Source organism: Stomoxys calcitrans, chromosome 5 (assembly GCF_963082655.1).
Source record: "Stomoxys calcitrans chromosome 5, idStoCalc2.1, whole genome shotgun sequence".
Taxonomy (NCBI): domain Eukaryota; kingdom Metazoa; phylum Arthropoda; class Insecta; order Diptera; family Muscidae; genus Stomoxys; species Stomoxys calcitrans.
This window is the reverse complement of record NC_081556.1, coordinates 81,961,295-81,987,270: the sequence shown is the minus strand read 5'-3', so window position 1 is coordinate 81,987,270 and position 25,976 is coordinate 81,961,295. Positions and strand designations below refer to the sequence as shown.

The following is a 25,976-nucleotide window of genomic DNA, read 5'->3' as shown; positions in this document are numbered from 1 at the left end:
CCAAATATTCTTTCACATACTAATTAGCTATAGCTGGTGAACAGAATTATTACGCCTTCGACTATCAGATCCAACTCCACTGACTATAGCTGAAGGTTTGGTGGCGATTATCTTTAAATTTCTTGAAGCGAAATAAAAGATCGGTTAGGTTGTTGTTGTTGTAGCAGTGTGTTGTAGACTGAGGCGGGAAACATTGCCGATGAAGGACTCCACGTACAACCGGCTGCCATGGGGTTCCATCAAAAAAGCGTATCAAAAGCCATCGATAGGTCAGGAGCCACAAAGAACATGCCATGGTTTGATCTGGTTGAGACCTTGAACCGGCGGCTCGGAAGGGGCGGATCTTAGCTCCTAGCCAGAGAAGGAAAATCGGATTCTACGATTATCCCTTTCATGAATCTCTTTTCGGCTTCAGTAGCGGCATCACTCTGCCCATTTCCCAAGAGGTAAATTCAAATGTGGCTAGAGGACGGTTGAGAACCTTTGTTCCTTATAAAAGGCGAGATACTTAATAAACGGTTGAACCAGCCGATAAGAATGGTGCGTGATTGCCATTGTCCTTTTAAGTTATGCTGTACAAATTGCAAAACAGACGCCGGCCACCACTTCTGACGCCGGCCACACTCACAAATACATGCACAGACGCCCTGGCTTGGCAGATCAAATGAAAAACAGAATGTCTTCAATCATTATTTGTTGTCGTGTGAGATATATGGGATGCATATTTCAAAAACTAAATAAATGGTGGAGAATATCAATCAGGCGGCTGCGCTCCTTCGATGACTATCATTGCAAATTTCTCACACATCAATGAATGCTGTCCGATTCAACTTTAAAATCAATGATAAGCAACATTCTTTTTATAGCCGATTCCGAACAGCGTGCTGCAGTGCGAAACCTCTTTGGCGAGAAGTTTTTACATGGCATATTACAATAGGGCACTGAATAGCTGTAAGCACCACACAGACTGGAACATTGAGGTCCGATCTATGTGGTGTTTATTGCTGTCACATGAAGCTTAGCTGCGAGCTGCCGGGCGCGTCCACAGGTAGCGGTTAGTGGAATGCTCAATACGGAGTAGCTACAACGACATTCGCGGACAATCAGCGGTATCAAGCGGAGAGTCTCAGTAAGCAGCCGGGTGGCACCGGCTGTTGCAGAATGTGCCTATGAGTGCCTATGATGCTCGATATGACAAGGCGAGTCATTTGGTCCTTTGGACCGGAACGAGCTTGCTCACACAGAAGCTTGACGAGGATCGCCACTTCCGCATGAAAAGTGATTACAACAACAACAACAATATGGCACAGTAATATGGGTCAAAGAACCTTTGCTAATGTCGCTAAGTATAACGTCGTGCCGACAAGGCAGAAGTAGTTGTCGATAAGGCAGAAGAACAGAGCTGCTTAGCTAGGAACTATTGGATTGGGATAGTCAATGGACTGTCATCTGTATACTGCGACGTCTTGTGGAATGCTGGTGCCCCTTCCTCATTGTGGCGATGCAGGCTGGTCGATACAAACAAATTTCTTTGGGGAATCAACGTTCAATTGAAATGTATCATTGTGCCCTTAAACAGATTGATGATATCTTGCCAGGTGCAGCACTGGATTTAGTAAAAAAGGAACATACTCCTTCTCTTCTACCAAGGATTCTCTCAAATCATGAACACATGCTTGGGAGACTGAGGAAATATAGTCCCAATATTTGAACCACCGACTAGAAGATTGGTAGATTAGATGAGGCTGATGGCGATCGTAGACATGCAAAATTCGATTTAAACTCTGCCTTTCTCGCAGACCTCTAAAAGTTTGAAGGAGTTGGATCCTACGTATTCAACAAGTTAAATAAAAAAGTCTGTAGAAGCTTGGGAAATCAGAAAACAACTCAGCAGTTGTCTGTGGAACTATCAACCACATCTTTAAAGTCTAGTGAATTGCAGTAGACTGAAAATCCCCTTGCCAGGTTCAAAAGAGGAGCAGAAGAAACTCGAAATGGGACCCGACAAGCCCTGCGTGGATAGGTCATCCGGTTGGTTTGGGCTCAAGGTATCCGCTGGCGGAGAAGGACGGAACTCAAAGGGTACTTCGACAGCAGCAGCTATTGAAACATCTAAGGAGGAATCGTCCACATCGCAAGTGTCCAGTGTCCTGATTAAGAGTGGCTCACCTTATTTCCAAACTACTAGTGAATGCGTAAGGAAACTCATCATGACACAATCGAACGAATATTGTGAGGATGAACGCTTGGCAGACTAAGAAGGCGATGCCATCGCAGCAGTGATGGATATTCCAAATCCTAATTATGGCCTTGTTTGTGCAGATAAATCTTCATCATTTAAGACAACTTCGGCGGTACTAAAGGTCTTTTTGTAGCAAGAGGATCTGACAATATTCTTACCCAGGAACCATGGGCGTGTAGAGGAATGGTTCGTGGACTAAGAATCCCTGGATTTACTACTCGAGTTGGAACATTTAGCCCCTTAACATTGGCTTTTAATTTTTGTATACTTTCTAGTCTAAAACCAAAGAGACAACTTGGAGCATTGCTATTCTCTTTAAAGGGCCTACTGGACGGGATAATTGGTTGGGTTTTGATCTTTGGACATGCGAATGGTTAATCGGTCACTCCGTGGCTGAAATGAAATATACATATTTAGAAGACCTATTTTCGAGAGGAGAGTCTCAATGAGGAGTCAGGTGGCACTGGCTCTTAATTAAATACTGAGTGTCAATGCTACACGAGATGACAAGGCGAGTTATTGGCGCCTTCAGATAACCAATGGCCAACATCAGCGTCTGTTCCCAGGTTAGGGACGTACAAGAAGTACAAGGCAGATATTACCGCCTTGCAGGAAGTGCGATGGACTGGGAATGGAGTCACTACAACACCAAAAGGTGACGAACTATACTATAGCTGCCATACCACGAGGCATGAATTTAGCTGTGGATTTGTGGTTAGTCCGAGACTGAAACACCTTGTCTCCAGCCATGAAGTTCGGAAATTCTACCAAAGAATTAAACATCAAACCGATGGCTTTGAACTTCAGCACACTATGTCCCGTACACAAGAAAAGAGACAAGGCGGAATGTGCCAACTACAGAGGAATAAGTCTCCTCCCCATCGCATACAAGATACTCTCGAGCGTACTGTGCGAAAGATTAAAACCTAAAGTCAATGAGATAATTGGGCCCTATCAATACGGTTTTAGACCTGGTTACTCCACCCTGGACCAGATATTCACACTGCGCCAAATCCTGGAAAAGACCCGAGAAGGACAAATCAACACCTACCATCTCTTTGATGACTACAAAGCCGCTTTCTATACTCCTTTACGTTCAAAGGAATTTCAAGCCATGTCTGAGTTTGGTATCCCTGCAAAATTAAAACGACTCTGCAGGATGACACTTGGTGATACGCGTTGCGTTGTACCAATCGAGGTTTCAGACAAGGAGACAGCCTATCGTCTGATCTCCTTAATATCCTGCTGGAGAAGATTACACGATATGCAGATGTGAATAGACATGGCACACTATTCACAAGAGAACACATGCTACTCGCCTATGCCGACGACATCGACATCATAGGTCGGTCACCAGAAGCAGTAACTGCAGCCTTTGAATGAATCGAAAGAAAGAAAGATGAAATCGATGGTCTCAACTTCCAAACCACTCTGTACAACCGAGCAGATAAAGAAAATGGAGAAAGTTGGGAACCACAACTTTGAGATAGTCAGTAACTTTATCTACCTCGGCACCGCCGTTACCGAAACGAATGACACCAGTTTTGAGATAAAACGAAGAATAATACTGGCAAACATATGCTACTTTGGACTAAGTAAGCAGTTTAGAAACAAGGCCACTTCTCGACAGACGAAGATTACACTATACAAGACACTGATACTGCCCGTCCTGTTATATGGTGCTGAAGCATGGGTACTTGTGAAAGCAGATGAGGCAGTGCTTGGAGTATTTGAGAGAAAGATTCTTCGTAAAATGTATGGACCAGTCATGTTGTCAGAATGGATCAAGAAGCTCCAGCAAAGAAGTTCTTTGAAGGCAAACACGGTCGAAAACGCAAACCGGGAAGACCAAAAGCACGATGGAAATATCAAGTAGTAGGAGACAACTCAAATTTTGGTGTCAGAAATTTCAGAATAAGCGTAGAAGATCGAGGCGCTTGGAACACTATTCTACGTTCCTCTAGTGGAACAAATGTTCTGTCATAGCCAATTAAAATAAGTAGGTAAGAAGGCCTATTTCGGTTTTCGAAAACGCAGAACGAAAGATTTTATTTGCTTTCATTCTTACAAACCTTACGACATCGAAGCTGAGATGCATATTCTACTCAATATTCTATGCAGCAAGAGAAACCTCAAGTGATTTCAAAACTTTAGGTATAACATTGTCTTAGAAACACTTTTTTCTTTTTATACCCTACACCACCACTGTGGTACAGGGTATTATAGATTTGTGCATTTGTTTGCAACGCTAAGAAGGAGAAGAGCTAGACCCATTGATAAGTATACCAATCGACTCAGAATCACTTTCTGATTCGATTTGGCCATTTCCGTCTGTCCGTCTGTGAGTCCATGCATTCTTGTAATCAAACTGCAGGTCGTATTTGTGGTTCGATTGTCACGAAATTTTGCACATGTCCCTTTTTTGGCCCAAGGACAAACACTATTGTTTTTGAAAAAATCGGTTCTGATTAAGATATAGCTCCCATATATACCTTTCATCCGATATGGCTTTTTAAGGCTGTAGAAGCCAAATTTTCTCCCGATCTGTAAAAAATTTGGGATTGGGTATTTTATTTGAGGTCTATATGTGTACAAAATTTAATAAAAATCGGTTCATATTTAGATATAGCTTCCATATATATCTTTCTTCCGATATGAACTTTTAAGTCTGTAGAATCGACAGTTTTAGTCCGATCTTTAAAATATTTTGCGCGAGTTGTTTTATTTGACGTCCTAATATGTGTGGAATTTCATGAAAATCGGTCCAGATTTAGATATAGCTCTGAAATATATCTTTCATCCGATATGGCCGTTTAAGGCTGTAGAAGCCACAATTTTTTACCTATCTTTACAAAATTTGGTATGGGATGATTTATTTGACGTCTCCATATGTGTGCAAAATTTCATAAAAATCGGTCCAGATTTAGATATAGCTCTCATATATATGTTTCGCCCGATTTGCACTTAAATGGCCGTAGTAGCTACAATTTTCAACCGATCTGTATAAAATTTGGCACGGACTGTTTTGTTACTGATCTTAACATATCTGAAAAATTTCATCAAAATCGGTTCAGATTTAGATATAGCTCCCATATGCACTTTCATCCGATTTGAACTATTAAGGCTGTAGAAGCCACAATTTTGGTCCGATCTTCACCAATTTTGGCGTGGTGTCGTTTTTGTGAAGTCTCAATGTATGTGCAAAATTTCATAAAAATCCGTTCAGATTTAGATATAGCTTCCATATATATCTTTCATTCGACTTGGCCACAATTTTGGTCCGATCTTTACAAAATTTTGCATGAGGTGCTTTATTTGACGTCTTCATATGTGTGCATAATTTCATAAAAATCGGTTTAGATTTAGATATAGCACCCATATACATCGTTCATCCGATATGGCCCTCTAAGGCTGTAAAATCCACAATCTTTGTCCGATTTTGCATAAGACGTTTAAATTGACATCTAAATACGTGCGCAAAATATCACTTAAATCAGTCCTAATTTAGATATAGCTCCAATGTGTAAATTTTATCCGATATGGTCTTTCAAGGCAGTAAATTTCACAATTTTGGTCACCTCCCTACAATATAGGGCGTGAAATGTTCTCTTTATGTCCCAGTATGTGTCATGAAAATTGGCACGGGTTTCGATATAACTCCCATATAATCTTTAATCCAATATGGCCTTTTAAAGATGTGGAAATCCAAATCTTTTGTCCTATGGTAGGAAAATCTTACAAGGTTCTAAATTGCTATTTCAATTGGTGTCCAAATTAAAGTCTGACTAGATTTCGACATAAGTTCTACATATAAAAAGTACTACATCCACGAGGTGGTGTAGGGTATTATATAGTCGGCACCGCCCGACTTTTGACTTTCCTTACTGGTTTAAGTTCGAGTTTGAATCATAAACATTTTTTTATCGGTACTATCATATCTTTAATTCGTTTCCAAGTATTATAACTGTCTATTGTTAAATGGAATAGACAGTCTTTATGACAATAATGTATCCGACGTAGTCGAAAAAGTCCAATACGCCATCAAATAATGTGTGGCATTTTTTTATCACCAACACTTTTTTCTATTTCAAAACGTAAAAGTTTTACCTTAAGTAGTATAGAGCTAAATGTAGCTTTAGTATAAGAATTATGCTTTATTTTATTGCACTTTGTACAGGACCCATATTTGTTATATATGGCCAGCGATTAGATGTGGCACCAAGAAATCATCTTTTTAAGCCAACAGCAAAATGCCTACAACAACAATAAACATATTGTTAACAATGGATGGTGGTTATACAATGACCTCCTTCTCCACTTTTTCCATTAACAACAAATAGAGATGGACGGCAAACCAACCAACTCACGTCTCCTTGCCATTTGGGCCAAATTTGCAAAAGCCAGTCTGATAAATGACCCAACTTTTGCAGGGCGGGCATTGCGAAAAAGGAAAAGGAAAAGAAAAAGGTCTTAAATGTTATGAAAATTAATACGATTTATTTTATGGATGGCATTATATTACTCTCGAAGTCGTAATACAGGCAAATGTTAGGCCAGGTTGAATTGTCATAACATAACCATGGTGTTGTGACTGTCACATAACGTAAGTGGCTGCAAACATTCAGAGAATTCATAATCTTTTTCATGCCTGCTTTTGGTTGCTTTTCGTATTTCTAACCATGAGGTGGGGCTGTTGTTCTTCTATTGGTGACAAATCAAAATAATGTTTTGCAATCTAAATCAAGTTTATAGTTTCTTCCGAAACTTTCTGCTCACTTTCGTCGGCATCGGCCTTCATTTACCAAGCAACTGGAATTGCAATTTAATTTTTAGCTTAAGCCATGCCAAACTAAAAATAGTCTCTACATGTTTATGCATTTTGGAATAATCTCGAGGCAATCTCTTGGAAATATATTTACTAAATGTACCCTCACATTTCTCGCTTATTTCACATTCCTCAGCCATTTTTTTCTTTTGTTTTCCTTCTGTCTGATTTGCTGTATTAACAAGTTAATTTGTTATTCATTTGTTGCTAATTAAGTCAAGTGGAAACAATGTTTTTCTTTGAAACGCACGCAAAACCATGAGCAATGAAGGGATACCTCAACTGTAATCCTTATCCTGCTGGGGCCAGTAGCAACTGGAAAACAATCGTTGCTAATTATCTCTGTGGCTCTTTGTGCAAACAAATACAGCCAGAGGCCCTTTCTGTTTAGGTCATAGTACAAATGAATTTTTCAACGAGTTTCCGCTTTTTGCCACTAATAACTCAATGATAAGTATTGCTATTATTTTTTATACCCACCACCATAGGATGGGGGTATACTAATCTAGTCATTCCGTTTGTATACTAATCTAGTCATTCTATCTAAGACCCCATAAAGTATATATATTCTAAATCGTCTCGACGTTCTGAGTCGATCTAGCCATGTCCGTCCGTCCGTCTGTCAAAATCATGACAGAGGTCGAACGCGTAAAGCTAAATAGCTTTACTTTAATTGGCTATGACAAAATATTTGTTCCACTAGCCGAACGTAGAATATCGTTCCAAGCGCCTCGATCTTCTGCGCTCATTCTAAAATCTCTGACTCCCACCACTTGATCTTTCCATCGGGCTTTTGGTCTTCCCGGTTTGCGTGTACTTCCCTGTTTGCCTTCAAAAGACTTCTTTGCTGGAGCTTCTTCATCCATTCTGACAACATGACCTAGCCAACGCAGCCGTTGTATTTTGATGCGAGTAACTATGCTATCGTCGTCATACATCTCATACAGCTCGTGGTTCATACATCGCCAATATTCTCAATTAACGCAAACTGGTCCATATATTTAACGCAGAATCTTTCTCTCAAATACTCCAAGTACTGCCTGATCTGCTTTCACAAGTACCCACGCCTCAGAACCGTATAACAGCACGGGTACTATCAGTGTCTTGTATAGTGTAATCTTCGTCTGTCGAGAGATGGCCTTGTTTCTAAACTGCTTACTTAGTCCAAAGTAGCATCTGTTTGCCAGTATTATTATTCGCTTAATCTCAAAACTGGTGTCATTCGTTTCGGTTATGGCGGTGCCGAGGTAGATATAGTTACTGACTGTCTCAAAGTTGTGGTTCCCAACTTTCTCCATTTTCTTTACATTAAATTACATTAACTTTACATTAAATTTTACACAGATACTTTATATCGATAAAGGTCGTTGGATATTGCAAATGGGCTTTATCGGTTCTGATTTAGATATAGCTCCCATATAAACCGATCTCCCGATTTGACTTCTTGAGCCCATGGAAGCCAACATTTTGCATGTAGTGTTCCGTTATGACTTTCAACAACTGTGCTAAGTACGGTCCAAATCGGTCAAGAACCTGATATAGCTTCCATATAATCCGATCTCCCGATTTGACTTCTTGAGCCCCTGGAAGCCACAATTTTTGTCCGATTTGGCTGAAATTTTGTATGCGGTATTCCGTTATGACTTCCAACAACTGTGTTCTTTAACCTGATATAGCTCCCATATAAACCGATCTCCTGATTTGACCTCTTGAGCCCCTGGAAGCCGCAATTTTTATGCGATTTGGCTCAACATTTTCAGATAGTGTTTTGTGTTGACTTCCAAAAACTGCGCCAAGTACCGCCCCAATCGGTGTATAACCTGATATAGCTCCCATATAAACCAATCGCCCGATTTGACTTCTTGAGCCCTTACAAGCCCCTGGAAGCTGCAATTTTTATGCGATTTGGCTCAAAATTTTCAGATAGTGTTTTGTGTTGACTTCCAAAAACTGCGCCAAGTACCACCCCAATCGGTGTATAACCTGATATAGCTCCCATATAAACCAATCGCCCGATTTGACTTCTTGAGCCCTTACAAGCCGAAATTTTTGTCCGATTTAGCTGAAATTTTGCACGTAGTGTTTTGTTATGAATTCCAACAACTGCGCCAAGTATGGTCTAAATCGGTCTATAATCTGATATAGTTCCCATATAAACCGATCTCTAGGTTTGATTTCTTGAGCCCTTATAAGCCGAAATTTTTGTCCAATTCAGCTGAAATTTCTCATGTAGTGTTCTGTATTGACTTCCAACAACAAAAGTACGCTCTAAACCAGTCTAAAACCTACCATATAAACTGGTCTCTCGATTATCCTTGTTCGGTTCCTAGAAGCTTGAATTTTTGCTGGTTTGAAAGAAATTTGGTATGTAGAACAAACTTATGCTCTACAACTAAATTTATTTTGTATAAATTTTTAGCAGAATCCCTAGTGGTGGGTTCCCAAGATTCGGCCCGGCCGAACTTAGCACGCTTTTACTTGTTAAGTTTCCTCAGGGTATTTATACCCTACACCACGACTGTGGAACAGGCTATTATTAGTTTGTTAATTTGTTTGCAACGCTAAACCGGAGAAGAGGTAGACCCATTGTTATACCCACCACCATAGGATGGGGATGTACTAATTTCACCATTCCGTTCGTAACACCTTGAAATATGAATCTAAGAGCCCATAAAGTATATATACTCTTGATCGTCATGTCATTTTAAGTCGATCTAGCCATGTCCGTCCGTCTGTTTGTCGAAAGCACTGCAATTTTTGATGGAGTAAAGCTAGCCGCTTGAAATTTTGCATGAATACTTCTTATTAGTGTAGGTTGGTTGGGATTGTAAATGGGCCATATCGGTGCACGTTTTGATATAGCTGCCCTATAAACCGATCTTCGAACTTGGCTTCTTGAGTCACTAGAGGGCGCAATTCTCGTCCATTTGATTGATATCAAATTTTGCACGTGGTGTTTTGGTATCACTTCCAACAACTGTGCTAAATATGGTTCAAACCGGTCCTTAACCTGATAGAGCTGCCATATAAACCGATCTTGAAGTGTTTCTAACACTTGTAACACGTACGAGCCCTTTTTTTGTCAAAATATTTTTTATACCCACCACCGAAGGATGGGGGTATATTCATTTTGTCATTCCGCAACGCATCGAAATATCTATTTCCGACCCTATAAGGTATATAAATTCTTGATCAGACTATCTAGCCATGTCCGTCCACCTGTCTATAAGGTTTAGAGCATACAAAGGCGCATTTATTGTCCGATTTCGCCGAAATTTTGGACAGTGTGTTGGGTTATGCCCTTCAACATTTTATTGTCCGATTTCGGCGCATTTATTGTCCGATTTCGGCGAAATTTGGGACAGTGAGTTGTGTTATGGCCTTCCACATTCTTCTTTAATTTGGCCCCAATCGGTTCAGATTTGAATATAGCTGGCATATAGACAGATCTCTCAATTTAAAATCTTGGCCCCATAAAAGGCACATTTGTAATCCGATTTCGCTGAAATTTGACACAGTGACTTATGTTAGGCTTTTCGACATCCGTGTCGTATATGGTTCAGATCGTTCTGTATTTGGATATGGCTATCAAAAAGACCAATATTTAGTTTTTTACAAAATTGAACAATGACTTGTACTTATTAGACCACTCAATATCCGTGTCAGATGTGGTCGAGATCGGACCATATTTCGATAAAGCTGCTATGGGGGCATAAATTATGCATTTATCACCGGATTATGATGAAAGGTACTTTACATATATACCCGAGGTGATGGGTACCCAAGAACTTAACGTCTTTTTACTTGTTATTGATTCAAATGACAAAAATGTATTGGAGTAATCCAAATTTCGGATTCCATTCACGTTTGCCCAACATATCCACCTTTTGCTTAGACTATTGCTTTAAGACGGTCAATAAACTAGATGCAAGTTTCACATATGTAATCTGCCAGTATTTCGGCCCATTCCCGTACAATTCGGATAGTAGAATGCTCCTTATGGAACATTCCACTTTCCGCAACCTGTGAACGCGCCCTGTAGCTTGCAGCTAAGCTTCTCGTGACAGCAATGAACACCACACAGATCGCACCTCAATGTTCCAGTCTATGTGGTGCTCACAGCTATCCCGTGCCGGAAGAGGGGCAATCGGCGGCCAAAGTTGCCCATACCATCACTTGAGATGGAAAATTACTTCGTGGGCCGTTCGTAGGCTCAAATTTCCGTACGTGTGCTCGGTTACGCAAGCACGATCATTTTTGCAGTTTACGAATAACTCAATTGGGAAATTTTTCTCGGCAGAAAACATGGTGTTCGGTGCAATTGTCAAGCCAAAAGGTACTCATATCGAGCAAAAATAAATGGATTCTGAAATTTAGATAACTTCCAGACATTTCAATCAATCAATAAAAAAATTTCGCTCAAAAAAATATGATCGTATGAATTGGTTATACTTTGCATCAGCCAGCCTATATATAATCGGCGTCGCCCGACTTTTCTTTACTTGTTTAAAAAAATGTTTTTCTTTTTTTATTTTAAAAAGTACCAAGAAAAAAACCAAACAACATCCTACTGGAATCCGAAAATAAATGTTTTTAAAAAGTTATAATATAAGTGGCTTTATTTCAGCTTGGCATGACAGGCATATATCAACTTTTTATACCCTCTACCATAGGATGGGCGTATACTAATTTCGTCATTCTGTTTGTAACACCTCGAAATATGCTTCTGAGACCCATAAAGTATATATATTCTTGATCGTCATGTCATTATAAGTCGATCTAGCCATGTCCGTCCGACTGTCCATCCGGCTGTCTGCCGAAAGCACTCTAACTTTCGAAGGAGTAAAGCTAACCGCTTGAAAGTTTGCGCAAATACTGTTTATTAGTGTAGGTCGGTTGGGATTGTAAATGCGCCAAATCGATCCATGTTTTGATATATCTGCCATATAAATCGATATTGGGTCTTGACTTCTTGAGCCTCTAGAGGGCGCAATTCTCGTCCGATTTGACTTCAATTTTGCACGTGGTGTTTTGGTATCACTTCCACTGGTGTCGGTAATGGGTTCGTTCGATTTATTTCGAGCTTTCTCAGAGATCGCACTATTCGAGTCGTTATAGATGGGTTCTCAACCAATAAGCACAAATTGACCGCAGGTGTACCCCAGGGCACTGTTCTTTCTCCTTCTCTTTTTCTAATTTTCATCAACGATCTGTTGGGTCAGACATCGAATCCGATCTACTCATTTGCGGATAACAGTAATCTCTGTCATTCGTACACATTCGACCATAGGCCGAATCTTCGAGAGATTGAGGACAAGAGGCGGGTTATGTACGATACACTCTTTGCTGTCCATTTCTGAGTGGGGTCCAATGAACCGAGTAGATTTAAGACTCAGTGCTGCTTGTTGTCACACAAACGATTCGCTGACCCATTACGATCATCTTTGTCTATCAACGGTGTAGATGTTGAGCAACCAGAAGCTCTTGACGTTCTGGGCATGAAAATACAAAGTGATGTCCGTTGGGCTAAAGATGTATTTGAAGTGTCGAAAGAAGCATTCAAGTGTTTAGGCTTCCTTAAACGGCGTAAGAATTACTTCACTCCGTCTGATCTTCTTAACATCTACACCATTTTCATAAGGCCGAAAATGGAGTACAACTCACATGTATGGGCTGGAGCTTCAAAATCATCCCTGGAGCTACTGGACCGTGTGCAGAGGAGAGCGATGGCGTTGATTGGGGACAGTGGGGTATCCAACTCTATTGCCTACCTTGTGTGTTCGTGTGTTCGTCAGATATTAGTCTCCTTATCCCTGATGTAAGGATGTATGTCAGGGATACTAGACATTCCAAGAACTCGCACCCGTTTGACATTGATTGACCAGCGGATCGCACAATGCATTATAGAGATAATTCTTATTTCGCCCGAAACGTTCGTATGTGGAATCGACTTCCGGCTAATGTTTTTCCCACCCACTTTGACATCCAAGGATTTAAGACAAATGTTAACAAGCACTACATCCTCGGTTCATAATCTGGTATAGCTGTCATATGAACCGATCTTGGATCTTGACTTCTTGAGTCAATAGAGCGCGCAATTCTCACCCGATTTGGCTGAAATTTTGCATGAGGTGTTTTGTTATGACTTCCAATAAATGTGCTAGGTATGGCTAGCTACATAACCTGATATAGCTGCGATATAAACTGATCTGGGATCTTGACTTCTTGAGCCTCTAGAGGGCGCAATTCTCATCTGATTTTGCAGACATTTTCTACAACGGCTTCTTCCATGACCTTCAACATACGTGTCCAATATGGTCTGAATCAATCAATAGCTTGATACGGCTCCCATATAAACCCATCTTCCGATTTTGCTTCTTGAGCCCCTACAAGGCTCCAATAGCATAAAGGTTCTTATTCAATATTATTTGTTTGCCTAAAAAGAGATATCGGGAAAAGAACTCAAAAATTGCGTTCCATGGTGGAGGGTATACAAGATTCGACCCGGCCGAACTAAGCACGCTCTTACTTGTTTTAATTTTTACTCTACTGTGTCAAGAATGTCCTCTTCTCTTCACATGTCTCCATTATTGTGTATATATTTTCGTTTTTTTTTCTGGGCGGCTCCAATTTTTCGAACAAACAAAAAAGAAAATAAACAAAAATTTCAATTAATTAGCACAATTTCTCGGTGCACAAGCATTTCTAAAATATCGCAATTATATGCATATGGTCTAAAAGAAAATTTTGTTTATACTATGTGTTTGATGATTAAGTATCTTTCATACTAAGGCCAAAATCCAAAATGAATGCCATGTGAGGAATGCAAAAGTTGATTAGCCTCGACATGGCACAAATTCGAAACAAAATAATGAGCATATGAAGCCTCAGCCAGTGCGTATGTATGGAGGATTGTTGAGAAAAATTTTACAAAAATTAACACATTTTATGTGTTTTTATTAATTAAGAAAAATTCAGACTTTATTTAGATTTTTTTTATTTCATTTTCGTAGAATTTAAATATTGCAAATGCCTGCAACATTATAAAGTAAATTTCGCCAAATTATAAATTTAATTTTCTCAACTTAGCTAAGTAAATATTTAAATACCATTTGAAACATTCAGGAAATTTGCAGTTTTAGAGAGCATATGTTTCGAATATATTGGAGATGATGTTGTTCAATACACCAAAATCTTTCTCTCCTTCTCAATATTTTATTTGATTAGTGTTAGTAAAATAATCAATAGAAGAGATTTCAATAAATGTATATGTATGCTGTTCAATTTTCGACATAACTGTGTGTGCGCTCAAGGTCAGCCTAAGGTTATAAATTAAAAGAAGGAAAAAACATATTTTTTATACATACAATTTATTGTGTTTGTGTGTTAGTAGTACCAACACACTGTCTCTTTGGTTAAACAAACATAAATTCCATATCAGGGTAGCTGCCATAAGGTGTTACCAAGTTCATACTTGTATATTTGTCAACCTATAAATGACTTTTTTACGGAGTTTATTCAGTTCAAGCGTAATCCAAGCCGTAGTGACAATCAAATGGTTAAATGAATCTGGAAATATCCTTTGAAAGGATGCAACATATTTTGAAAACAACATATATTTTTTTCATCTGTTTGGCTTTTAACGGCCTATTATGCGAGTCAATTTTTGTTCATTGTCTTTCAAGTCGAGCTTAATGTGGTCATTAGCGAATACAACATCCAAAGAAGAGATTGATAATTGAGTCTCGAAGAAAAGAAATTGTCAGTTCCTCAAAAAAGGCAGGACACATGTCATCCCACTGGTGGACGCGTTTCGACAATTGTGTTTCATTATCTCATCGGCACCATCGTGAACTATGTCCGTCCGTCTGACCGGCCTACAGTTCACAGCCTGTTGTTCGTAGTACTTATATTTGAGATTATAAGCACAAATCCTATGTGAAATCTCAACTACTACTACCAGACAGTTCGCTGTAAGCTTTTTCACTGAGCAATATCTCTTCAAACAAACTCCAACTCCCCTCTATGGCTTTTTCATGCATTTTATTCCCTTGTCAACGTGGCAAGCTCCGCCTGCCGACGTCAACATGACCACCACACATGTGGTGGATTTTGTTTTGGAGACGAGCTTTTCGTCTTCCTTTTAGAAACAACAACATTGAAAGCTGTTTTTCTAAGTTCCCCGTGCCCAGGGTGTACGCACTATCATCTTTTTCATCTGTTTGGTTTTTAACGGCCGGTCATGCGAGTCAATTTTTGTTCATTTTCCTACAAGTCGAGCTTAATGACCGAGCGAATGCAACATCCAAAGGAGAGATTGATAATTGAGAGATGTACAGGATTCAGAATGAAGTCTGGAAATTCTACCGAAACATCAAACCGATGGCTTTGGTGGAGGTCTCCTGCAGAGACAAAGAAGGAAATCTTGTAACTGACACAGATAGCATGCTGAGGATATGGAAATAATATTTTACCCAACTGCTAGTGTCCGACGTTGGCGGCGAAGAGGATACCGCAGAACCAATCCCTGATGATGGTATATAATCTTTACCTCCTAGTCAGAATGAGGTCCAAGTAGCAGTGACCCAACTAAAGAACAACAAGGCAGCAGGAGCCGACAGGTTACCTGCTGAACTATTTAAGATCAGAGGCGACAAGCTGATAAGGCGTATGCATCACCTTGTCTACGCAATCAGGCTAAAAGAACGCATACCCGATGATTGGAACCTCAGCATACTATGTCCCGTACACAAGAAAGGAGACAAGACGGAATGTGCCAACTACAGAGGAATAAGTCTCCTCCCCATCGCATACAAGATACTCTCGAGCGTACTGTGTGAAAGATTAATACATAAAGTCAATGAGATAATTGGGCGCTCTCAATGGGGCTTTTGACCTGGTAAATCCACCCTAGACCAGATATTCACACTGCGCCAAATCCTGGAAAAGACCCGAGAAGGACAAATCAACACCTACCATCCCTTTGTTGACTACAAAGCCGCCTTCGATACTCCTTTACGTTCAAAGGTATTTCAAGCTATGTCTGAGTTTGGTATCCCTGCAAAATTAATGAGACTGAAGGATGACAATTGCTGATACGCTTTCCTCAGTAAGAATAGGAAAGAATCTCTCCGAACCATTTAATACCAAACGTGTGATCTCTTTAACATTCTGCTGGAGAAGATTATACGAGATGCAGATGTGAATAGATATGGCACACTAATCACAAAACAACACATGCTACTCGCCCATGCCGACGACATCGATATCATCACCGGAAGTAGTAACTGCAGCCTTTGAAAGAATCGAAATAGAGTCAGTGAAAATGGGTCTGGCAGTAAATGGAGATAAGATGGTTTCAACTCCCAAAAAGCCTTGCACAATCGAGTAGATAAAGAAAATGGAGAGAGTTGGGAACCCCAACTTTGAGTCAGTCAGTAACTTTATCTACCTCAGCACCGCCGTAACCGAAACGAATGACACCAGTTTGAGACTAAGCGAATAATAATACTGGCGAACATGGTACTTTGGTCTAAGTAAGCAGTTTAAAAACAAGGCCATCTCTCGACAGACGAAGATTGCACTTTATACTGATACTACCCGTGCTGTTATATGGTTCTGAAGCATGGGTACTTGTGAAAGCAGATGAGGCATTGCTTGGAGTTTTTGAGAGAAAGATTCTTCGTAAAATATGAGGACCAGTTTGCGATAATGGAGAATATAGGCGACGTATAAACTACGAACTGTTTGTGCTGTATGACGACGATAGCATAGTTGCACTCATCAAAATACAACGGCTGCGTTGGCTTGGTCATGTTGTCAGAATGGATGAAGAAGCTCCAGCAAGGAAGTCTTTTGAAGGCAATCACGCTGGTACACGCAAACCGGGAAGACCAAAGGCCCGATGGAAAGATCAAGTGGTGGGAGACACCTCGAAACTTGGTGTTAGAGATTTTAGAATGAGTCCAAAAGATCGAGGCGCTTGGAACGCTATTCTACGTTCTGCTAGTGGAACAAATATTCTGTCATGGCCAATTAAAGTAAAGTAAAGTATACGACTTATTGTCGAATAAAACATTTAGGTAGCTGCTTTGGTATCATGGGCACATAAACATTACGGTCATAGATCATGGACATACCAATAAGACTCGGCCCATCATATAAAGCATGCATAAACCAAGAATGATCAAAAATGTTCCTCATTTTATTTCGTTGTTATTTTTGTACACTGAGGTGGCAGCCTTGCCGATGAAGGAGGACTCCATCGGGTCAATCCGGCGAGTACAACCGGCTGCCATGGGATTGACTTTATTTGGTCCACACAGTGGCTGTCGAATTCACCGGATGACAATCTGATGGAATTTTCTGTTTGAGTCATTTTAGAACGCAAGGTAGGACAAAAAGATGTGCCAGTATGAATGCGCTGAAGAAAGCCATTTTAGGGCAATAAAATACGAATAGATTATATTCGGACAGCTTACAACCAGTCATTTTTGAACGAATAAAAATGTCATCACGAAATTTTTGTTGTTATAGGTGACGTTTTAACCAGTTGATGTGCAAAATGTTAGTGGTCGAGAAGACTTACAAGAATCATGCTTTGATGTACGGGATATCTTTTATAGCGTCCAAGAGATTCGACTAACAATTTTTATACCCTATACCACAGGATGGGGGTATACTTATTTCGTCATTCTGTTTGTAACTCCTCGAAATATTTATCTCAAACCACATAAAGTATATATATTCTTGATCGTTATGACATTTTATGTCAATCTAGCCATGTCCGTCCGTCTCTCTGTCGAAAGCACGCTAACTTTCGAAGGAGTAAGGCTAGCCGCTTGAAATTTTGCACAAATACTTCTTATAAGTGTAGGTCGATTGGGATTGTAAATGGACCACATCGGTCCATGTTTTGTTATAACTGCCATATAAACCGATCTTGGGTCTTGACTTCTTGAGCCTCTAGAGGGCGCAATTCTCGTCCGATTTAACTGAAATTTTGCACATAATGTTTTGCTATGATATTCAACAATTGTGCCAAGTAAGGTTCAAATTGTTCCATAACCTGATATAACTGCCATATAAACCGATCTTGGGTCTTGAATTCTTGACCCTCTAGAGGGCGCAATTCTTATCTGATTGAAATGAAATTTTGCATGACGTGTTTCACTATGACTTTCAACAACTGTGCTAAGTTAGTCAAATCGGTCAATAACTTGATATAGCCCCCATATAGACCGATCCGCCGATTTAGGGTCTTAGGCCCACAAAAGCCATATTTATTATCCGATTTTGCTAAAATTTGGGCAAGTGAGTTGTGTTAGGCACTCCCACATCCTTCCTCAATTTGGCCCAGATCGGTTCAAATTTGGATATAGCTGCCGATCTCTCGATTTAAGGTCTTAGGCCCATAAAAGCCACATTTATTACCAGATTTTGCTGAAATTTGGGACAGTAAGTTAAGTTAGGCCCCGCGACATACTTCTGCAATATGGCATAGATCGGTCTAGATTTAGAAGCTGCGATATAGACCGGTATCTCGGTTTTAGGTTTTGGGTCCATAAAAGGCGCATTTATTGTCCGATGTCGCTGAAATTTGGGACAGTGAGTTAAGTTAGGCTCTTCGACGTCCTTCTTCAATTTGGCCCAGATCGGTCCAGATTTGAATGTAGCTGCCATATAGATTGATCTCTGGATTTAAGGTTTTGGGCCCATAAACGGCGCATTTATTGTCCGATTTCGCCGAAATTTGGGACAGTGCTTTGTGTTAGGCTCTTCGACATTTTTCTGCAACTTGGCCGAAATCGGTCCAGATTTGGATATAGCTGCCATGTAGACCGATATCTCGATTTAAAATCTTGGCCCCATAAAAGACACATTTATTATCCGATTTTGCTGAAATTTGGGAAAATGAGTTAAGTTAAGCCCCTCGACATAATTCTACAATATGGCACAGATCGGTCCAGATTTGGATATAGCTGCTATATAGACCGATCTCTCGATGTAAGGTTTTGAGCCCATAAAAGGCGCATTTATTGTCCGATTTCGCCGAAATTTTGGGTCAATGAGTTGTGTTGGGCCCTTCGACATTCTTCTTCAATTTGGCTCAAATCGGTCCAGATATGGATATAGCTGCCATATAGACCGATCTCTAGATTTAAGGTTTTGGGGCCATTTAAGGCACATTTAATGTCCGATTTCGCCGAAATTTGGGTCAATGAGTTGTGTAAGGCTCTTCAACATTCTTCTTCAATTTAGCACAAATTGGTCCAGATTTGGATATAGCTGCCATATAGACCGATCTCTCGCTTTAAGGTTTTGGGCCATAAAAGGCGCATTTATTGTCCGATTTCGGCGAAATTTGAGACAGGGAGTTGTGTTAGGCTTTTTGACATTTGTCTGCAACTTGACCCAAATCGGTCCAGATTTGGATATAGCTGCCATATAGACCGATATCTCTATTTAAGGTTTTGGTCCCATAAAAGGCGCATTTATAATCCGATTTCAGTGACACAGTGACTTATGTTAGGCTTTTTGACATCCGTGTCATATATGGTTCAGATCGGTTTATTTTTCGATATAGCTACTAAAAAGAATTTGGTCCAAATCGGAACATATTTCGATTGGCTGCTATGGGGCATAAGGTATGGATTTTTCACTGAATTTTGACGAAAGGTGGTTTACATATATACCCGAGGTGGTGGGTATCCAAAGTTCGGCCCGGCCGAACTTAACTCCTTTTTTTACTTGTTTATAGCTCAAAAATTCAAACAAAACTTGGGTACATTTTGTATAATTTTGCAGTGAACACAACCCCCACTCTGTCATTCGTAGCCCTTTGGGCTTGTTGAGCTTGTATGCCGCTACATCGAAAAAATGTTCAGTGGTGGTTATCCCCTCCTAATGCTGGCAACATTTAGAAGGTTTATGCCATGTAAGAGCTTCCCCCCAAAGAGATGTCGCACCGCGCTAAGCCTTTCGGACCCGGTTATTAAATGGAGTACCCTTATCATTGCGCTTTAACCTGAATCGGACAGCATTACAAAAAAGAACAAAAGAAGACGAATTATTATTACCATGAAAATTGAAGCTTTCACACACAGGCTCAAACCAGCTTCTTTTTGACCAGCTAATACTTCGAATTAATGTGTCATCCGTCGTACAGCACCGACTTCGTACCCAATGACTTCTTATTTTCCCGCACATTAAGAATGGGTGGTCAACGGTTTTAGTCGCCAGAAGATGCTCTTAAAGCGTTCAATAAACATTTCTTTTTGGAGGTGTCTCAATCGGAATGGAAATAGTGCCTAAAGATTGCGTTTGAGCGCATGCAATTGTGTATAAATCTTGGTGAAGGATGCGATTAAACCCAAAATTTAAAATTGAAGCTAAAAATTTGCATTTTTATTATTAAGCCTGAAACTTATATAGCAGTACTAGTATATGAGCAATATTCGACTTTTTGTTGAAGGAAATGCTGACGTGCAGAAGTCCATGCTTTAGTTTTGTCCATCACTGTATATTTGACTTAGTGATACATACAGAGTATATATCGTTAAGCCAGGAAGCCAATGTGTCGGGGATACATCATAAGGATCATGACCAAAACTTTTGATCTCACACGGAATCTTGACTTATTTTTTTATTGACAATCCCTGAAAAATGCATTTCAATGACACCCTGTTTTTGTGCCATGTTATACTTTGGAGAGCTTCGCACGTTACACATTATAGGGATTATAAAATTTGGTTTTATCATTAAAATTTATTAAAACATTTTTTCTAATCTCTTTTCCAATAAGCATCTTTTTTAATTCCATTTCAAACAATATTCACAATGCTGTAATACTCCTTAATTTTGTCAGCATTCGTAGTTTTTCTTAATTAATATTTTCAATAACTCAATTGTGTTTTTATTCGTTTTTATTGAATTATTTTTTCTTAATTAATTGAAATTTTCTAAATTAACTCAGACGCCTATAAGTCCTTTGCCTCACTGCCAGTTTAACCAGTTTTAAATATAAATTTAGTATAATTTTAAAATAATATTTTTGTTTTCTTTCGCATCTAAGTATTAAGGCGCCAATGTATATTTTGTGTATTGTTATTATTATTTTTATTTTTTAATTTCACTAATTTAGTAGGATGTAATGATTATCCCCTTTTAATATGTTCGCCTTTTATATCCCTACAGTTTTCCTCCACTGACTAACAAATGAAACCATATTTCACAATCTGCTTTTTGGTGTTTTTTTATGAGTTGATTTTTTGAAACGCGTTTCTTTATTTTTTTTATTTTTACTAATTTTAGTTTTTTTTTCTTCTTTGGTTTATATAAAATAGCTTAAACATAAACTTATGTTTACTTTATATAAAATACAAAAGATAATTTCCATTTTTTTTTCTACAATTTGTTTTATGTGTGTTGAGTGTGTATGTGTATGTGGGTGTTGGTGTATGTGTAAGCTTGTGTGTGTGTGTGTTTTATAACAGAGTTTGTCTCTTTTTTTTTCATGAGGAATTTAAATAAAAAAGTCTTAACTTAAATAAAACTTAAAAAAATGGCTGTAAATTGGAATTTACTTGTTCAACAAGATCTTACGGCTGGCACCCATGTTTTGACCAGATTGGGTGGCACCCTTGTTTGTGCCAGCTTGCAAACCAATAACAGTTTGGCCAGCTTTCAATTGTTCTTCGGTGAAATCACGCTTGCACTCATCAGCGGGCTTGGGTCCCAAGAAGGGTCCTTTGAATTCAGGATGCTTATAGCACTATAAGAGCAAAAAATTAAATGTTTTAGGTTAGCTGCTGCCAGCAATTTGGGAAATTGTAAGCATTGTGCTGCTCTCTTTGCTGAATACTTACAGCGCGACCCAAAGCGAAGATGGTGTTGGTGACTTGGGCAATATCCTTCTTTTCCCATAGATCAACAGTTTGGAAGACATCCAAATCGGGTACACCGTAAGCCTTAAGAGCCTTTTGGAAATTGTTGATGTTTTCCATCATTTTGAATTGGCCACCAGAGGAGTTGACCTTGGGAACGGATTCAGGAGCCAAAACATTGATCAGCTTGCACAAAACTTGACCGTCCTTGAGATGCTCATCGTATTCCACACCACCGGGGAACTTCTCGCCTAAGATGGCTTCAATCCATTCTTGGGCTTCTTTGTCCATCTGGGGATTGCGCTTGCCAGCGATCTGTAAATTTTAAGCACACACAAACACATAGTTAAGAGGTGGTTTGAAATGTCACTTTCGTCATAAATTTAAGCTTCTTGGCATAACAATTTTTTTTTCATTTAATATTTTTCTTTAAATCCTTTTTACACTCTGAATTTTTTATTCACCTTGGCTTTGATAGCACGTTCAAGAGACATGTCTGTTTTTTTTTCTTGATTTTGGTTTTGCTTAAACTTTTGGCTTTAGTTCTTCACTCGAAGAATATCCAATGTTGACTGATGCCGATCCTCTTCGATTCTTGGGTTTATAAATCCCAATACCGACGTTATGGCCGTTATTTGCATTATCATCAAAAATCCACTCAAATCTGTAATGCTCTCAGCAAAATTTCCACGCATTCTCAATTGGGGGAGGCAAACACCTTTCCCTGCCTCACCTCGGGCATTCGATTGTAGACAATTTGAAGAATTTTCCAAAAATACATCTCACCATTTTAGCAGATTCTCAAGAGAAAAGCCAGCAACAACGACGTAAACAAAACAAAATAAAAATTCTAAACACACAAATGATGTGGGCGTTTTTCATTATTGGGTGGTAAATTCAAATTCAAATTCAAAATCATCATTATCCTCATCTTGCCGTTGTTGATGCACACATACAGGCGCAAACTCACGTCATCTTTACCAAGTGCAAAGTTAAGGAAAATTTTCCAATTTTTTTCCAATTTTTTTTTTGTTATTTTTGTATTGGAAACTTTGTGTCAATGATGAGTGTTCAGTTTATAATTATCACATGTTCGATCAATAGTGGCACACGCACCCCTTAGCTAAGTGTTATAATGGAGAACAGAGGCGGTAATGATACATACAAGCGCCTTTCCAGAAGACATAGAGTTAGACAACAAGACGGCTGCAATTTGCCGCCACAGGAGGCATAAGGCTCCTGCGACCACATTTGCAGCCTCCTTGTAGCAGGGGCATATCTTGTTTGTTGTAGTTTAAACTTAAATCTACCAGAGTTTAATAACTCTAATTAAAGTTGAATTCTTAAACTTGTTCCTCAACAAAGAGGTCTGCACGTACGTATGGCTTGTAGTGTACATGCAGATAAATTAGTCTGCTGATATCAGCAAACACTGTCTGCTGGTATATAATTACAAATTGATAACTTTGAGTGAAACCATGCAAAATTGTTCAACTTTTAAGCAACAATCGAGGCATTTGCTATATACTTAAAAAAAAAATTGGCAATTTTAGGGGTTAATTTTTTGTTTAAAGAATACAAATGCAAATTTTGCCCAAGAACATTCCACTAAGGAAAATGGGACAACAACTCACATATCAATGAGTACAGTCCGATTCAAGTTTTAAGCTCAATTATAAGGAGCCTCCTTTTTATAGCCGAGTCCGAACGGCGTGCCGCAGTGCGACACCTTCTTGGAGAGAAGTTTTACATTGCCAGCATTAGGAGGGGAAGACAACTGCTGAAAATTTTTTCTGATGGTCTCGCCAGGATTCGAACCCAGGCGTTCAGCGTCATAGGTGAACATGCTAATCTCTCCGCTACGGATATTTCAATTCGTTTAAAAATGAGCAAATTGTAGAAAATTGGAGACAATTTTACCGTATATACTTACTCAATTGAAAGATGAGAGGAAGATAAAAACGTCTGTGATTGGCTGTATTAAGGAAAAACTGTGATTCTTTATATTAATTTTTGATTATATTTGCATTTACTATCAAGTCTAATTGTTGTGTTGTTTATAAAAGGAACCCCAATTAACGAATTCTAAATGTAAAATTGACGAAAAATTACTTATTAATAACAACTAATTCCCGAAGAAGTTGGAAAATACCAACGATAGGTCGGATAGAAAAATGAAATAAGTAATTGTTAATTTTCACTAGCCGAAGCGAGCCCGCTCCGCTGTGCCTTCTTTAACTCTCAAATATTTTTTAGGGTGGGGACACTTCGCCCTAAATGCGGATATCGAATTCGTGCTATTGTAGCCTATGACGCTGAGCCCCATATTGAAATGAACATCCAATGTGTCTGTTTGGGGGAATATGGGTTTGGGGCGGCCCTTCCAGACAAACGTACACAATCTATGAAAATTTTAAGGAAATCGGTTCAGCCAAGTATCCTATAGTCATAATGGGTGTAATGACGTTTTTGTGCGGCAGATTCGAAATCTACTCCCGAATAACTTTGATTTGAGCCCCATATTGAAATGAACGTCCAATATGTCTGTTTGGGGGAGTTTTGGGATTGGGGCGGCCCGACGGGTACTTGGACTCAAATTTTAATATGTTCAGCAGGTTTTGGCTTATTTACAATAATGTGGTCATTTGTCAACCGTAGTTATTAATGTTTGAACATATGCTCGAAATGTGATATGGATTGTTGAATAAAAACATCCGTCGTGGTCCATCAAAATTGGTTTAGAATTGGATATAGCCCCCACCTTGTACTTATAGGGTAGGTGTAGGGTATTATGCAGTCGGCACTTCCCTACTTTTGCCCTTCCTTACTGGTTTTCTATGGTTTCTAACAGCCATGACAAGTACGGTCTATATCGGCCAATATATTGATAAAACTCATATGTATTTCAAAAAGTCATTCAAGAACTTGACAAATGCGATCCATGGTGGAGGGAATACAATATTCGCCCCGGCCGAACTTAGCACGCTTTTACTTGTTTGATATCTAAAGGGGGCGGACGCTGCTACACATATTCTCTAAAATTCTGTATAGGAGAACCCATTTCAACGATATGGTTATTGCATCCTTATAATAATCGAAAAACACAAATTTGATATGCATTTGTAGTCGGGTATCTGGGGGCTGTCGAACACTCAATAAACCTTTAATCGTTACATAGTCCGGTCATGGCAATATGTGACTTAAATGTTTCGGCAAAGCGGTCCCGCCTTGAATAGCATCTGTAGTATCTGCGTAACTCGTTTGTGGCATAGTCTTCAAGCTTGTGGCATAGTCTGGATCATACAATCAAAATTTCATCAAATCGAATATACCCTCGAAAACAGCCTCGATTTTCCTATCGATGGTTTATGCATTTCTCACCTACATGTGTATATATTATATATAGCACAAGCTTTGGTTTATGATAATTCTTATGACACGCCGTCATGTTGGAAATTATTTAGAAAAACTAATTTTGTTTATATTTCAAAAATCTGTAAATTGGGCGCATTTAAGTGTGTCATGTATTCCCTCCAGTGATATATTACGAAATGCTCTACCACCCCTCCCATGAACAAAATTATTACTATTGATTTTTTTTTCATTACATAGAAAAAACAAAAACATGGTTTTCCCGCAATTTGGAAATAGATGCATGTCTTCCATCAGTCATCAATTTAAATTTAACACCAAAATCCCCAACGCCCAATAAATATGAGAAATTTTTAAAAATTTTCTATTTTTATTCAACGCCACTTTGGCATAGAATGGATGCTGAGTATTGGGTTGTTGGCCAGCCGGCCGGCCGGCTAGTTTGCCTATCCACCACTTCAAACAGCATTTGAAAACGCTCAAATGGAAATCGAATTTATTGAGTTTTGCTGTTGCCATGATTGCATATGGGGCAAATACAATGGAGGGTATACTTCAAGTGGCATCTTGTTCCTTAATGAATTATGAAATGTGTTAAAATTTTTCAATATTTCAAAAAATATTTAATATGAAATCAATTTGCTTAAACGAG

General features: G+C 39.2%; 2 protein-coding genes and 1 long non-coding RNA gene across 4 annotated transcripts in view; 1 reads left to right on the top strand and 2 right to left on the bottom strand.

Moving 5' to 3' along the window:
* The window catches only part of LOC106088450 (prolyl endopeptidase), a 38,979-nt gene that overhangs the window by 2,628 nt on the left and 10,375 nt on the right, over positions 1–25,976 (top strand). The gene's annotated exons all lie outside the window — the stretch shown is intronic.
* Positions 6,373–7,111, bottom strand: LOC106088452 (uncharacterized). The gene is made up of 2 exons (XR_001221450.2): positions 6,736–7,111; positions 6,373–6,496 (listed from the first exon to the last, which is right to left on the bottom strand). It is a non-coding gene; the product is annotated as an uncharacterized LOC106088452 (long non-coding RNA).
* Positions 21,306–22,548, bottom strand: LOC106088451 (muscle-specific protein 20). The gene is made up of 3 exons (XM_013253975.2): positions 22,417–22,548; positions 21,935–22,267; positions 21,306–21,840 (listed from the first exon to the last, which is right to left on the bottom strand). The coding sequence occupies exons 1-3, from the start codon at positions 22,444–22,446 to the stop codon at positions 21,649–21,651; spliced, it is 555 nt and encodes a 184-aa protein (XP_013109429.1). The 5' UTR covers positions 22,447–22,548; the 3' UTR covers positions 21,306–21,648.